At 44.8% G+C, this 16,410-nt stretch overlaps 1 protein-coding gene across 1 annotated transcript in view; it reads right to left on the reverse strand.

The window, feature by feature from the left end:
- Positions 1 to 16,410, reverse strand: part of RPTOR (regulatory associated protein of MTOR, complex 1) — a 137,471-nt gene that overhangs the window by 66,301 nt on the left and 54,760 nt on the right. The window contains exons 8-11 of the mRNA XM_014950324.1: positions 10,267 to 10,367; positions 9,165 to 9,309; positions 1,770 to 1,845; positions 761 to 862 (exon numbers count right to left, since the gene is read on the reverse strand). Coding sequence (XP_014805810.1) covers positions 761 to 862; positions 1,770 to 1,845; positions 9,165 to 9,309; positions 10,267 to 10,367 — 424 coding nt within the window. The remainder of the gene's footprint in view (positions 1 to 760; positions 863 to 1,769; positions 1,846 to 9,164; positions 9,310 to 10,266; positions 10,368 to 16,410) is intronic.

Here is a 16,410-nt window from a genome sequence, read left to right on the forward strand (position 1 = left end):
GTACATCCAAGCGACTGGAATCATGTTCCTTTAAACAGAAAGACTTCTGCTACCCGGTAGACAAGAGACCAAGGTACCTTGATGAGGGTTTATATTTCTGTCAATACAAACTCCTGGGGAGGAGAGGACAAGAGCAGGTGACAATTGTAATATGTGCCTTGCCATAAAATATTATTTGAAACGAGGTGTTATATTTCTTCTGGATTTACTTCTCCTTTATGCATATGAACTTTGTCTAGTCTGAGCCAATGCCTACCAGAGCTCTACATTGCTTCCAGGCATGGTCTTCTGAGACTTGTTTCTGTGTTCTTGCAGCAAAATTTCAGCGTGGCATTAAAGGGAACGCTTCCCAGGCTGAACCAGACGGATAAAGAGCCATTTCCAAACTAGTTACACTGCAGTAACTTCTACTCTCGGAAAATGGAGAGAAAAAAATCAGTCTGTGCCTGACAGAGCTGGCACGTAAGAGGAGATGCTACGGGAGAAAACAAGAGAGATGTGCTACTCCCTGACGAAGTCTCACTGTTGCTGCAGAGGAGGCGGCAGAGCCGGGTCCTGCCAAAGCTGCAAAGGGACTAGAGCAGGAAGCCTTGCCCAGTGGGAACACGGGGGTGTGGGGGAAGAAAAGCCCTTTGTCTTTATCTGCACAGCTCTAGGAAACACGCCATCAGCTCTAATTAATCCTGAAGGAGCCCACGTGTAGTTTATGAACCCAAACGCCATCCAGCTGGTGGGGGAGCTGCAAGACCTGGCCACTCACCTGCAGAACGATGGGGAGCTGCTCCGGGGGGTTGCGGTTCTCCACCCCCATGGTCAGCCACACCTGGAACGCCGTCAGCTGCTCCGCAAAGAAGGGGCTGTGCTGGGGGAGCCAGAAGGGGAATGCAGGTTTGGGTAAAAAAAAAATTTAAAAAAAAAAAGATGTGAAACAACTAGTTTTGGCACCTACAGACTCACACAGTTTATCGTTTCCCCAAACTGTTCTTTTTCATTTGCAAACATTTGTTTGAGGTTTCTTTAATGTATACAAATTTTCCAATTGATTTTAAATACGCTGGCATTCTCTAATTGAAATGTTTGAAAATGGAGAAGGAAAGAATAGAGAAACAGGAAAAGATACCAAAAACTGTCTCAGGGAAATCTGGTTAATCTTTTCCACGGATGCAGCAGAGAGAACAGCAGTGGATTTATCTGCTCTGCAGAGCAGTATCACTCCCGTGGCAGCACACGGTGCTGCCTCTGCCCAGTCCACAGCAAATACAATCCAAAAAACACCAAAAAATATGTCCAGCCACGTTTCAGCCTTCCCCGGCTGCCATAAACCTCTCCTGCAAACAGGTGCCCATTCAGATGCGCTGCTTTGGATTGGAAGAAGCTACCTCCTATTTATCAGTTTTTTAATTCAAGCCTTTTATTTAGCTCTCCATCACTTCTGACACCTGTAACGCAGTAAAAGGACTTCATACAGGCAATCAGATGTGACTGAGTGCTCTGAAATGGCAAGAGTCAGGTCTCAGGCACCATTTCTACGAGGAGGGGTTTCCTCCTCACCAGCAGGTGCAGCTGAATCAGACACGTGAGGAACTTAAAGTTGATTTTCGGTCTATTCCTCTAAGCAAGATGAGCAGACATTTACAATCTTCCAAAAATATAAACCCTTAAACTGCAACAATTCAAGACTCAAGAAAGCAAAAGTGATGCGCTGCACTGGGGTTTCAAATAATGGGTTAAACTGGGCACACAACGTTTCAAGATTTTATCCAACTTACCCTAAAGGCAGTTCCTTCCTCTATAATTGTAGGTAATTGGGAAAGGCAAATATCAACTGCAAGGTCCCACGCTTGCCTGAAGAAAAAGGTGAGAGAGGAAAGAGAAGTCATTACGAGTTATCCCTAAGTAATATCAGGGTAAATTTAAATTCTGATCATACAAGTCTCTGGACAGAACAGTGTTGTCTGACTGGCTTAGAAATGCTTAATTTTAAAAGAAAAAAAAGACAGATATAACATATGAAAAGTATTCAGAAAACGGCGAGAAGGTCTAATCCAGTATCATATCAGGCTGAGCAACAAGGTGAGGGGAGTAAAATGATCCCTGGGCTCCCCAGTTCCAGAAGGACAGGGAACTGCTGGAGAGGGCACAGCAGAGGCTACAGAGATGATGAGGGGCCTGGAGCATCTCTCTGATGAGGAAAGGCTGAGGGACTTGGGGCTTTTTAGTCTGGAGAAGAGAAGGCTGAGGGGGGATCTGATCAACACCTATAAATACTACAAGGGTGGGTGTCAGGAGGATGGGGCCAGTCTTTTTTCACTGGTGCCCAGGGACAGGACAAGAGGAAATGGGCACAAACTTGACCATAAGAAGTTCCATCTAAACATGAGGAGGAACTTCTTTCCTGTGAGGGTGGCAGAGCCCTGGCAGAGGCTGCCCAGAGAGGTGGTGGAGTCTCCTTCTCTGGAGACATTTAAATCCCACCCAGACACGTTCCTGTGGGACCTGCTCTGGGTGGACCTGCTCTGGCAGGGGGTTGGAGGAGATGATCTCCGGAGGCCCCTTCCAGCCCCATGTAATTCTGTGATTTCAGTATTACAGTTATTACAGCACATACATGGCATACAGTGGCCAAGGACCATGTTGTGGCTGATTCAGCTGCCAACGGTCTGCTGCAAAATGTTCACAAACTGCAATAAACGCATTTGGTCTCCCAAGTTCCTAAAACACCTTTAAAAAAGTGAAACGGTTTCTTTTTACCCCAGAAGCGATTATCCCTACTTTATCCATAGACGTTCCAGGCACTTTTCATTTTAACACATGAATTTATGCACTCTGAAAGGCAAAGGAGTTAAACCACCACCCGCAGGGTTTCTTACACAAAAGAAACTCATTTACTCTCCAGACACATTTGCTCTTCCATGGCTCGTGGCCATCGTGTGTTAACATCAATAGGCTCAGCAATTTTTCCTCTCCCAGGAACATTTGCAGACGTAAGGCCATAGGTGATAATCAATACAGTGTGTTTTAGTCACCTGCTCTAATAAGTCCTTAAATCACTCTGTTTGGAGTCAAACAAAGCCTTCCATTAGAACAACTGCCGAGCAAAATCCATCCCATTAGCCCAACCGGCAGCTGTTCTCAGCCCAAAACAATCCCTCCAATTAGATGGAAAAATAAACTATAAGGCTCTTGCTTTTTTTTTTTTTTTCCTATGGATTCAAGAGATGCTGCTTGTTTTAGCTGCCCCAGACTCCATCCCTCTGCTTCACAGCACTCACCTTCCACTTGACAATATGCTGCCAATATAATTAAGAGGTAATCAAGAGATAATCAAAGCACAGGCAACAAATGCTTCCCACATGCTCAATAAAGACCTATGCCGGAGACAAAATGTTTACGCAGAGCTGATGAGAGAGAGATTTATTCCTGGTTCAGGCAGAGGCAAAGTCAATTAGTGCAAATATAAAGATAATTTTACTTCAAGCAAAGAATGAATATTTCTGACTTCCAGGTTTCTTGGAGGAACAGGGTAATAACACCTAAAGAAATTCTCCAAATGGTAGAAAATGCCAATACACAGTGCCTTTGAGAGAAGTTTTACTAACACAGGAGAAAAATAGCTTGGAAATCAGAGGCAACTGGTCTCATTCTGGCTGCCTGTGAAAGGATTCAGTGCAGTCACAGCACTGCAGAGGAACAGAGCTAAGGTGCTGAGCTCCTCGGTCATTTTAGGTAAGAAGCACCAATACTGCTACACAAGTGTCCAAAGCAGCCCTGCAAGGTCAAATCTCAAAGGTTTTAAGTGTTATTGGAAAGAACAAACAAAGATTTTAAGAGATTTTAGTAGATTAAAACAAAAATCTCTTTTTATACTTCTAAACCCAGGCCATGAAAAATCAATGAAGCCATGAAGCCAGTGTTACTCAGTCCTTCAAAAGAGTAACCACCACCAGCACGTCCTGACCCCAGCGCCCATCACAGCCTGAAGCTACTGAGCCATGTTGCCCATGGGAGACTCCAATCAACCCAGCTCTTCCAAGGATTCTCCAGCTTTTCCACGATGCTCGAGAGGCTTTAGGCTGCACACGACCTGCCACGGTGGTAACTCACTGTGCTGGCAAGACAGATGATGGCATTAAACAGGCTTTACAATAATGAGAAGATTCAAAACAAGCCACAAGTGAGTGGTGAAGGACTAACGCCACGGAGTAAAGGAACAGAGGAGGAAAAACACTTGTACAGTCATGGTGAAAGTACCGGCTGGTGGTGGGGAGGAGCAGTGATTGACTGTTCCAATATGCCAAGGGGAAGCAGAAAGGTGGGCGCTTGCAGACGTGCTCCTGGAACTAATATTGCACTTTAGCACACAAACAAGAGATAAATTAGGGAGCAGCAGGGAACGGGGAGGGGTGGCCTTGCATCCTAGAAGTGATTTATGAAAGCCAACCCGAGAGATCACTACCTCTCTGCCTCCTGGGCGGAGGCGGCTGCTTGCAGAGCGCTTTGGAAGGTTTGTTTCCCTACACTGGGTGCAGAAAGAGCCAGGAAACACCTCGGCATCACTCCTGCCTCCTCCCTCCCTCACCGTGGCTCTTCCAATGGCCCCACAGCCCTCCTTGAGAGAAGATGACGCTGTGATGCATCCACTGGGCAATGCCCTACTGAAATATCGCAGGGCTTCAGCTTTGGTAGCACTATGCTACTAAAGAACGTAGTAGATACACTCCATCTATCTCCCCCCTCAGCCCAACACCAGCTTCACCCCAGCAGGACTGTTTAAACTTTATTTAAACTATATTATTGATGTGCTTTAACATTCTCTCTTCTTCTGGAAAAAGTTTGTATTCTATTGCACTGCAGATACATTAGTGGGAATGAGTATCTGGTGCTGGGACGGTCGTGCTGAGGAGCAACCAGAGAGAAGTTGAAGCCACACGTAGTCCTGGAGCTCAGTCACCCCGTTTTCTACTTGGTTTGAATTGTATTTCTGGAACTGTTAAGTATTTCAAGTATGTTGGACGAGATTTTTCATGTTTGCTGTTTTCCTGCAAGTACAAGTCAACAACATACTCCGTTTTGATTGATTTTTCCCGATTTCAGCCTGAATTCACCTGCTTCAGTGACACGGTGACCTCCCTAAGCCTGCTTTAGGGGAGACAGCTGGGAAGCTGCTCAGACACGGCTATTTTTAACATATATTTATTGCTATGAATATTTGGTACAACAATGAAATCCTCCCTTTTTTCCAACCAACACGTTCCCTGGCTCCAGCCGCAACTTAAAGCACGCGCTTTGCTATTTTTGTCCTCCATTTCTCCCCATTAAACTATTTGTAGTCTGTTAATGGGTCTCGGAGACGTTAAGACTAACACATAGACACGCACAAATCTGGTGAAATCAGCAGCGTAATCTGAATTAAGCTGATCCTTCAAATGTCAAACAGTCCCAAATACCCTCTCAAACAGTCACTTTCTTCCTGCTGAGCTCCCGAGTCTTTCTGGGGAACTAAATGAGCCTCATTTCGCCGTAAATTGCCAAGCAGCCCCCCATCCTTCCTCCACGCTCCCACAGCCTTCAGAGACTCCAGCTCCTCTCCCACCTGTAATTGGGTTGCTCTATTATGGGTTTCTTTTCAGCCAGAATTCCAAGCTTATTTTATTTCCAGTCCGTTATGACTTTCTTTCAACTAGAATTTCACGGTCGGCGTATACGCTATTGCAATATTTCTATTCTGGACAAATCATAGCTCTTCCAAAGCATAATTAAGGTACTTTGTTTTTAATATACGACCTATGTTAGGAACTGTTTCCAAACACATTATTAGGCCTTTTCAAAGGCCGTGAATATAACTCGCTGCCAAGAGCAGTAATGTATAAACCATAATCCATCACAGGAGAGATCAAGATGCTGACAGAGCATCAGGCCTCCTATTCTTACTGCACAATAGAGGGAACCGCTCTGGAAGCTGAATAGCAGAGCCAGTCAATCAATAGATATTAATATTAATACTTTTATTATAGCAATGCCTGCAGCAGCCAACAACCTACGGTGCGAGGCACCACACAAATACAAACAGCCCGTGCCCAGAAGGGTTTGTGCCGAAGCAGGTAAAACAGAGCAAGGCAAGAGAAGAAAGCCAGGAAGGAGGGAGCATGTCAGAGCTTACCAAGCAGGGCAGGGTCACAGGGATCAGCTCTCCCGATTCCCCAACAGGGTGCCCTCCTTGGTGAAGTGAAAAGATTGACAGACTGGGGGTCAAATTTTCCCTCAAAAATTAAGTGTTCGTTTTTCCTCCATCGTTCAGGTAAAAAAGGATAATTAACAGAGCAGGGAGCAGTGGTCTCCCAAATGAAATGACTAGAACAACAATCTAATAGGACTAAATTTTTTAAAGTTGTCTTCAGAAGGACTAAACCAAAAGGAAGAGCAGCTCCTGCCTCCAGGAGCCTCAGTGCTTCCCTTACAACAGTGCCAGGTCCTCGAACCATGAGATGTTTGAAAATGGCTTGGGCAGAATTGTCAAACGAGCAGAGACAAAGGAAAGGAAAAGAGATAAAGAGGAAATGTCTGAGAAGGGGCAGGTGTTAACTATTCACAAGGCAACTGACCTGCAGAACAGCCCATGTCCGTAACAGCAAAGAAACCCTGTGTTACTGTTGTAAATGGAGAAGCAAAGCCCAGGAAGCCAGAGGAGCATCCAGAGGACAATATATGCCTGTACGTACTGAAGAAGCTCAAACCTTGCACCGTGCCTTTGGCTGCAAGCAACAACCCAAACCTGAGCCAGGAACGCACCCTCTGCGCACGCGGGATCCCAGGGAAAGGCAGGAGGCCCTAAACCAACCCAAATCAACAGCCCAAAAAGCACAGGAGAGGGGAGGAAGAGGGGTGGGGAAGTCCCCTGAAGTCAGATCCTTGAGGAGCAGGGGCTACACACACCAGAGCTGCTATTTGCAGTCATTAAGCATTTATAACAGTGCAGGAGAGAACCCTGGAGGATGTTCTTGCCCCTCACTTGCCGACCAAACCACTGCTGACACCTTCCTGGACTCGCTCCCTCAACACAGTCTGACGTCAGAAATCTATGAAAAGTCCCCATAAAACAGCCATCAGCAAAACCCTGCTGTCTCATCCCCCCACCCAACCATGCAGATGGAGAGTCAATGTGACCATCAAATCACGTTGTTTGAAGTTCCCATTTTTTTCCAGTCTCCCTTGGCCAACTCTCCTGCCCTCCAGCCCCAGCACCCAGTTTATCTGAACAGCAAAGTGGGTTTGGAGGTTTCAGATCAGGGATCCATCGGAAAATTCTTGAATGAAAGGTGCTAAGTACGTGCAGATGATTATTTTTAGAAAATATTTAAACGAGCCCTAAATTAGTTTCTAAATCTGTCCTTACTAAAAGTTCATCATAATCAACTGAGCCACCTCTGACCTGAGTGGAATTTTCCCCTTTGTGAGGTTTGCTTCAAAGTGCACATTTTTCTGGAGGACACTGAATAAAGCATGTCAAGGGATTCTCTGCTCCCTTGCTGTCTACTTTGCTAGTGTTTGGGATTCACAAGGAATTTTCTTTAGGAATTTCTTCTTCTGGTAAATCCCCAAAAGCAGAATCAACGCCATTATCCTGTTGCGTGATCTGAGGGATTTTGCAAAGGGATTTGCACATTGTTGTGCACCAGGAGAACTACAGCACAAGCAAAGAAAAGAACACGTTTCTGGAGTCCAAGATGCCACCACACAGGTCTGTGAGAGACACAAAACAGGATCCAGGCCTTCCCAGTTCCATTCCTGTGGTTCAGCTTGTGGATGGCAACCCCAGCTCCAAGTCAGGTCACGCTCCCATAGGGAATGAGAAATAGAGGCTTTTAATACGCTGGCAATAAGAATGAATTAAACTCCCATAAGGAACTAGAAATACAGGTTTTCAATATGCTGGCAATAAGCAAGCTATAAATAACTTTAGAAATTTACTGGTTTAATTTCAAAATTTCAGTAGAAACGTGTTCTGTTCTACTGCAACTGGAAACGCACAGTTCTACGGCTCAAGCTCTGCCACATCCCGTGACAACAGCATCTGAAAGACACCGTAGCAACTCCAGTGGTTTTTCTGCTCTTCACTTACAAATGTCCCTCGTGTGACACAACGATATAACAACTCACCAGATTTACAAATGACTGAAAGAATTTTCCTCAAAAGCCGCTAATCCAACACCTAAGGACTGCCGTGTGCCAACACTACCTCGAGTAAGGCTGCCTTATGGCTGATAATTCCACCCAAAGTCCCCCCGTGGCCCCCGTGCTCTTCCATAACCCAAGGAGCTCTGTGCTCCCTGCGATGGCTCCTGATGCCCACAGACACCGTGGGGCTCCCCCTCCGCTCCCCCTGGCACCCACACTCACGTTGGATTTACACTGATCATCATCCCTTCCTGCTTCCTTTACATTTATTATCCTCCACAATTTCACTGAGGAAACTTATCCAAAGGATTTTGAAAACACAGGCAAACGAAGCCCCCTCAGGTACCTCTACCCATCACTGCGTTAGCCCTTCAGCAGTGACCCACCTCTCATCTTCTCCTACAGGAGCTACGTTAGCTTGACTGTCCCACTTTGTACTTGGTCAAATTTTGTACTGTTCTATTCTCAAACATACTGAATAAAAAAACCATGAAAACAAGCATTTTTGTTATTACTGCTATTATTATTTTTATTATTATTATTCATGGGACATTTGTTTGGTAGTCAAAACCCCACTTAAGAGCTTTTCGGTAACTGTGCCACCTCCATTGCCATTAATCATCTTAAAAGCTACAGTAGAAGTAGATGAACTCTGCAGCAAAAACATTCTTCTATTTCAGCAACGCAAATTAAGAATTTTTCTCTCCCCACCCTCCGCAATCACGGGTCACCAGCTTTTAATACTTTGTGGGAAATAAAGTATTTCTCTTCTATTGGGAGTGAAGGAAGAACCGAAGCTTCTGTATTAGAGAATCCCATTATAATTGTGTACACACAGAGAAGAAATACACTCGGAGATGAGTATTACGCTGCCACGTGCTCTTTCATTTTTGATCCAGTGACTGAATCAGCAAAGCCCTGTGGAGATTGAGGCAGTAACACTCTTTCCTGACTCTGGTGCCTGAAATCTCCCCGGCGCTGTCACTTACCACATGGCGTGCATGTAGGTGGGGGGCAGGCGGGGGCTGCTGACGGGGGTGCAGTTGTAGGACCTCATAATCCTTTCTGCCAACAGAAAGTTCCGAAACAAACTGGCCACGAGCAGGTCTTGCCTGAAGAGCTTCTGGAAAAGATCTGCAAAGAGATCCCATGAATTACTAGGTGCACACCTTTGTAACTTAAGTACCGTAGGTAATATGCAAAAATAATTTAAAACCTAAAAACGTGTTAATATTTTATTCCAGTAACAAGGAATCTACAACAGTTTTGCAGTGACATGATATGACAACTATTAAAAGCAAATCTTGCCTTCTGACTGCCCTTAAAGCATCACAGTTACTCTCCATTTTACATTAACAGGATTAAATGCTTTTACCTCAGGTTCTTTTTTGCCTTTTCTGGATAAAATTCCTCTTTCAGTGTTTCACTTAAACTCAGCCTGAGTTTTTGGAACTGATTGAGGGAGGAAAGGACCTCTGGGTACTGTTCAATCAAGAGCTACACACCCATTACCTGGCAGCTCAATGGGCTTCTGAGAAGCCAAAATGAATCCTAAAAGACAGCAGATGTGCCATCTTTTAGAGAGGCCAAGAAGAATTGATGCTGCACTGAGCATTAGAGAGCACAGTTGGAAAACTGTTCACAAATGTGGCCATCCCATGCTCCAGAAACACAAATTCACAGCAGAAAGGGGTAGAGAAATGGCATGAAGTTACTCACGGGACACAGATGGCCTTACCAGCAAAGAGGAAAACACCTTTATTTATGATACTAACAAAGGCTGGAAGAAAACAGATTGCTCTTTACAAATACAGTAAGAAAGAAAATTATTCAAGCGAAAGCAATCGCGTTGGCAGTAGAAATAAACCTGTCTGGTTTCTAATGATCAGGGCGCTGAAAGGCTTCTTGCAGAAAAGAGGGAATGTAAAATATTTGACTAGCCTTAAGGTTCAGGCTGATCTGTTTTTTTCAGTCTCAGGCTTTAATTTTCTCCTTATTTCAGGGTCCCATTTGTCTTATTCTTCATCCTTCTACTTTGAATAAGCAACACTTGCTTCTGATGACAACTCGATTCCCCTGCCCAAGCCTTACCTCTGGGCAGGACGTTCCAGGCGATGGTGTCTGTGATGGCTGTGAAGATCCAGTTCAGCTCCCCCAGGGGAGTCCTCCGGTCATTCAGCCTTCCTGGAATCCTGCAGGTGGGGAAGAAAAACCAAGTAGGCTTCCTATTACATTTATTTTTAACCCTAAGCCTCAATCAAGGCTCCCAGTGGACAGAGGGGATTTGTCACTGAGACTGACACTAGAATGTTTTGCCTAATATTCACATTTTGGCATTCGCTTAAGCTGCTTACAAAACAGGACACACAAACTAGAGAAGATGCAGAAAAAAAAAATAAAAATAGGGAATGATGTCATACAGTGAGAGATTTAAGATCATTCTATCTACACTACCAAGGAACAACTTGAACATTGTGGATAAACACCTACAAGAGAGAAAAAACTTGGTGCCAACAAATACTTTAGACAAGTGGAGGAAGGAGGAAAAGCACTTGACCATTAAAAGAAAGGGAAGCAATTCAGACTTTGTCTCTAAAAGGCTTGAGGCACACACACTTCAGAGGAGCAGGAGATATCTGACCCTTCTGAGGAGTAACCTGGTAAAATTCTGTAGCCCGAGATCTGCAGAAGGTCAGAGCTGAGAAATGGGCTTCTCTGGGCTTAACATTTATTATTGGAAGCATCAATACAGAGACAGCAGCTCGATGGAAGCGGAATTGGTGAAGGTGGAACAGCAACATCCTACCACAAATCCTGCTGTTCCCAGAGCCAGGATCTTAGAATCATAGAATTGCCCAGGTTGGAAGGGACCTTTAAGATCATCTAGTCCAACCATCAACCTAACTCTGATAAAAACCATCACTAAACCACGTCTCTAAGCTCTGTGCCAACCCATCTTCTAAATACCTCCAGGGATGGTGCTTCAACCCCTTCCCTGGGCAGCCTATTCCAAGGCTTAATAACCTTGCTTTTGTAGACTGGTAAGTCACTCAAATTTATTTCGTCCAGGAACTGCACAAAGATTTCATACCACACTTGTTCAACTGTAATAAGATGTAAGACTGGAGCCACCAAACCCCAATCTGCTGTGGCTCAGAGCCAGCACACACAACGCTACTTAAAGGCAGGCAGCCGTAAACTGTTCTTCAATATCTCTCAGCTTCTGTCTCCATCCTGATCAGCTTTCCTAAATATGCTTTCTAATGCTTATTTGCTTCTCACAGCAGCAAAAAAAAAGAAGAAAACATAGTCAAAACCCCAGCTGGTCAACAAGCCAAACCCAACAGCCCCATCCCAGGCTCGGATGCTCACACCCAGCCCCGCAGTTTCCACCTCAGTTTTTTTTCCCCTAAGAGAGTATCAGAGAGAGGATGGGGAAGCCTCAGAAACCTGCACCCACCATCAGACATCCCACAGATTGATCCCTGGTTGCCTCCCATAACAGGTTTTCAAATACTACCAGCATCCAGACAAACTACATGAAGCAAGTGCTCTCTCTATGGCAACTTCTTCCTCTGGTACCCACAGCAGTTATCACCAGGCAGGTTCAGATGAAGCCTATTCCCTTGTACAAATACAGTTTCTAAACCAGCTAGAAATTAGCATCTTATAAAAAATTCCTGTCTGTCTCGATATCAGAGGAAAAATATACATCTCTGAAAGTGTTTGTTAAGTGATCCCCCAGAGCAGGCGGAGGGAACACGAGGCCACCCCACTGCTCCGGAGAGGATTCACGTCAATATTTGCATTGCAGAACACCCTCTGCAGCACAACAGCAGCCTTCCCCAAGTCAGAAATTTATTAATTAGAAACCAAAGCGCTCCTCGCTGAGGTTCCCTAACAAGCCAAACGAAGGGCCACTTTCAAGCCAGTTTTCAGTGGAAATCAAAATAGGGCGTTTCCTGGTAGAGTTTGAATCTTTACAGCAGATGGAGGGTTCTGTGCACAGTTCATGCTAAATTCTCTTTATTAAATGCAGACTGTGAGCTGATACATATCTTACTGATGGCATTAAGCAGGAATGACAGGCTGGAATCCAAAGCTGCTGCTCGCAGCCCAACCTCTGAAACACCTTGAGACTTGAATATCTGCTTTCTCGGGGAAGAAGGTATGCTTAGCTTTGTGTTTAAAGACTTAAAGTCAGCATCGTAAATCGGCAGATGAAAAAAAACACAGCATATTTTCTGCTCCTGGCTGGGACCACTGGAACTCTCACCCCAGAAAGCAGAGGACAGTTTGTAACACTCTAATTAATGACAAGCTGTGACCTGGGGAAGGGATTTGAACACGGTGTTACTCAATGACAGCAGATCTTAATCATCTTTGAGAATTAAAGTTTAAACTGCCAAAGGCAACAGGAGACCGATTCCTAACTCTCAGATTGCATTCAAACACACACTGAAGGCAGGGACAGTTTTAACAACCACCAGTTAAACTCAGCAGACAAATTCCATCTTCACACACTGGAATTCAGGGGTACATACCTCCCACCCCAGTGAGGGGAGCTAAATCCCAGTAAGAGAACGACAACACCTACTGGAAAGGCACAAGAGAGACACACAGCAATCTCCTGTTTGTTTCTTCACACACTTATAAAGATTTGAAATAATTAGTTATGTTTTTTTTTCCCTTGCTTTTAAACATCATCTTAAAGATGTAGAGTTGTTATTTTTGTCGAGTTCCACTACACAAATCTACTTAATGTCATTTTTTTGATGAAATATTTGGGGTGTGTACATTTCCCTGCAACAATGTCTACTTCCAAGTCCATCCTGTGGCTATAAACTAAAACCTCTTTTAATCCCTGCTTGGCCCTGCACCTCCATCACCAGAACACCACACGGATGCTGAAGGTATTTCTCCCCGAGGAGTGTTGCTGTCGCTGGGATCACTTCTCCCGGTGTCTTTCACATCACGCTTTGACAACCAGCCAGAGCCTCTGACGGGGGAGGACAAAGCAGATCTCGTTTGTAAAAACTACCTTTGAGGGAGGGGAAGAAAAGGGAGAAAGGGCAGCGCTGTCTCAGCCGCTCGCTGCAATTTAACATCTCTGGACTCTCCATTGCTTCTTCCATCACCTTCCTGACAGACGCCTTCCCAGAGACCTAAATCACAGCACTCCATTGTGAGCAGCGAGGACTACAAAATGTCAGGGTCACTGAGGAGCTCGCACGAGGTGTAACCAGCAGTGTCCTTGTCAGAAATTTAGCAAAATCCCATGAATCACTTCAATTACAGGGGAAGCATTTACTGCAAAGGATGCCAGGTTTTCCCTTTGGATGAGCTCCGCCGTTACCTCTGCTTTTGGGGTATAATATAGATAACATGAGGATACACAGTATCAGAAAACAAGATCACAGAATGATATGGGGTTGGAAGAGACCTCTGGAGATGATCTAGTCCAACCCCTCTGCCAAAGCAGGTCCCACCCAAAGCAGGTTGCACAGGAACATGTCCAGGCAGGTTTGGAATGTCTCCAGAGAAGGAGAGTCCATCACATACCAAATACTCGGTACCAAGTGATACTTGCGAACACTTGCAGTACGCACAAGAACATGTCCAGGCAGGTTTGGAATGTCTCCAGAGAAGGAGACTCCATCACATACCAAATACTCGGTACCAAGTGATACTTGCGAACACTTGCAGTAATTTTAGTTTGGGGAAAGAAAATAACATTAAGTAAATCTCACTTTTCATCTTTTGGGGAAAAAAGGGGAGAGCGTGTACCACAGCAAACACCGTAGGGATGTTTGTGGTGGGAATCTCTTGGAGCATGGAGAGCTGTTCAGCTGGGACCATCACAGTTAACGTGCTCAGAGACAACGTGTCCTCATCACGAAATAACGGGAACAACACAGGCGTGATTGGGCTCCCGGAACCTTGGCAAACTACTTGAGAAAGACAAAACGTTTGAGGTTCTTAAATTATTTGTTGGAGAGTGCTGTAAAGCTTTGTACACTCGTGTTCAGTCCTGTCATCTCTCGGTACAAAGATGTGAAAGAAGTGTTGCCATGAAAACCAGCCTTTGGAGTGTGATCTTCCCTTTGTATTTACAACAGGCTTTGCCTACACTAGAGATTGATACCCTGTAACAACGGTGATAAAAATTAAATACTCCATTTCAATAAAAACAGATTTATTATGGAACAGAAACTTTTCAAAATAACATCTTCAATAGCAAAGTTTGTCTTCAACTCAAGTGCTAATGAGCCATACCTTACCAACAGGCAGAGGATCCCTGCTACACCCTCGCTAATAACACTTATTAAAACACTCACCTTTTAAAATACGCTCTAATGCCTTCAACTGAATTTTCTAGAAGAAAAGAAAAGGGCTGAAAGCTGCCTAACCTAGCTCTAACAGCAAACTCAGAATTATAGTTTTCCTACTGTAAATAAAATAATAAATATTGGAAAAAAAAAAAAGGCTGCAGTATTTCAGAATTTGGACCAGCACATAATTGATTAAATATCAGCAAAGACACTTCTAGTGTGGCAGCCGCGATGGCACAGCCCTGCCACGGTGAGACCAGGGTCCTGCCAGTGTCACAGCCATCCTCTGCCTTCGCCTGCCCCCAGTCACTCACCCAAGAAGCAAAAGATTTGTCCCTGTCTGGTCTGAAAATTTAACAGAAATTCTTTCTTTTCCTCAAATGCCTTTCTCCATCTAGTTTTGAATCTCGGTGATTTCTGCCAAGCCTGGATACCCACAGCCCCATCCGTATTCCCTCGCACCGGGCAGGCAGTGGATTTTTGAAGGCAATGTGGTCTCTTGATAGAAAAAACCACTGCAGTTTAGCATTTGGCCTTATTTGCTAACCCCGCCACAACAATTTTGTGTATTTAAACACAGAAAAATTGTGACCATCCTTTGACAGGTTTTATCCTTCTGCCTTTCTCAAGCAAACCATGATTTCCAGGCATTTTCCACTCTCAGCTCCAAGCAGGGCTGGGTGGGCTCTGCATCCCCCTTTTCCCATGACAGAGCCTTGGTCCCTTCCCAGGCACAGCGGAGAAAAAGGCACTAACAAGGGACTGGAGTAGCTGGAATTTGCTACTGGGATGACTGGGGAAAAAAAAAAGAAAAAAGATGGTACTATCCAGCTGGTCTCCTTCACCTGCCCTCCCACTGACCATCCTGAAGGCAGCTGATCAGCCCAGTTCTGAGGGTGTGCTCCACAGGTATTCCTTATATTGCAGCAGAATTCCTACATTCTACTTTTGCTGGGTGGTATCTTGGGATTTTAACATAATTCCTACATTTTCCCCAATTATGTTACTTTTGCTGGGTGGTATCTTGGGATTTTATTTTCTCCCACTTCATCTTTAAATTGGCTCCTACTCAACTATTACTCATCAATAATCAATAGACATTAAAACATTAATAATTTCCGGTCCGTGACATTCGACAAGACTTAAAGTGGAAACGGAATTAATTTTAGTCCCCAGTTTGTCATTTCTAGTGATTTTTATAAATGGATTTTGTGCCGGTGAGTGACAGCCCGGAGACAGGCTCTCTGCTCTCCACCAGCAGCAGCACACGCTGCAGGGAGGGTTTCTCCCACACTGCTGCTGCCTGCGTGACTCAGGGGTGACATTCAGAAAAAGTCCTTTGTCACAACCCCCTGACAGAAGGGACCTGGCTCCTTTAGCTGTGAAAGTGAATTGTGGTACCACATTCAGGTGGTCATTTGGAAAGACCATCTTCTAAGTGTCCCCCCCCAGAAGCACGAGCAGCTCCCAGATCACCTGGATGTTTTTTCAGAGAATTCCCTCCCTCTGCAAAATGGATACAGGGAGAAAAATCCCTGGAAAGTGATAAACTGGTCTTGTTCTCCTGAGAATGGGATTTCAGGAGAGGAGGCCCCTAAATATAGATTACAGCATCGTTGTACATCCCTGTTTCTGGACATCCAGCTTTGTATTCCCACCCTACACTGAGATAAACCATTCCTAAGGATTTTTTCCAAATTTTTTTCAAAGCAGAACAAAGTCCCAGCCTGTGTCACTCAGCAGCCACACAACACGTGCCAGCACAGAGGACAGGGTGGCTTGTGACCAAGCAGAAAAGACCAACCAAGGCAGCAGGAACACTCAGCACTGATGCAGCCATGGAAGAGTCTCATGAAGCATCAGCCAGAGGTTCCTAAATTCCTCGTACTCCACCAACACCATT

Source organism: Calidris pugnax, unplaced genomic scaffold (genome assembly GCF_001431845.1).
Source record: "Calidris pugnax isolate Ruff unplaced genomic scaffold, ASM143184v1 scaffold9, whole genome shotgun sequence".
In the NCBI taxonomy this organism is placed as follows: domain Eukaryota; kingdom Metazoa; phylum Chordata; class Aves; order Charadriiformes; family Scolopacidae; genus Calidris; species Calidris pugnax.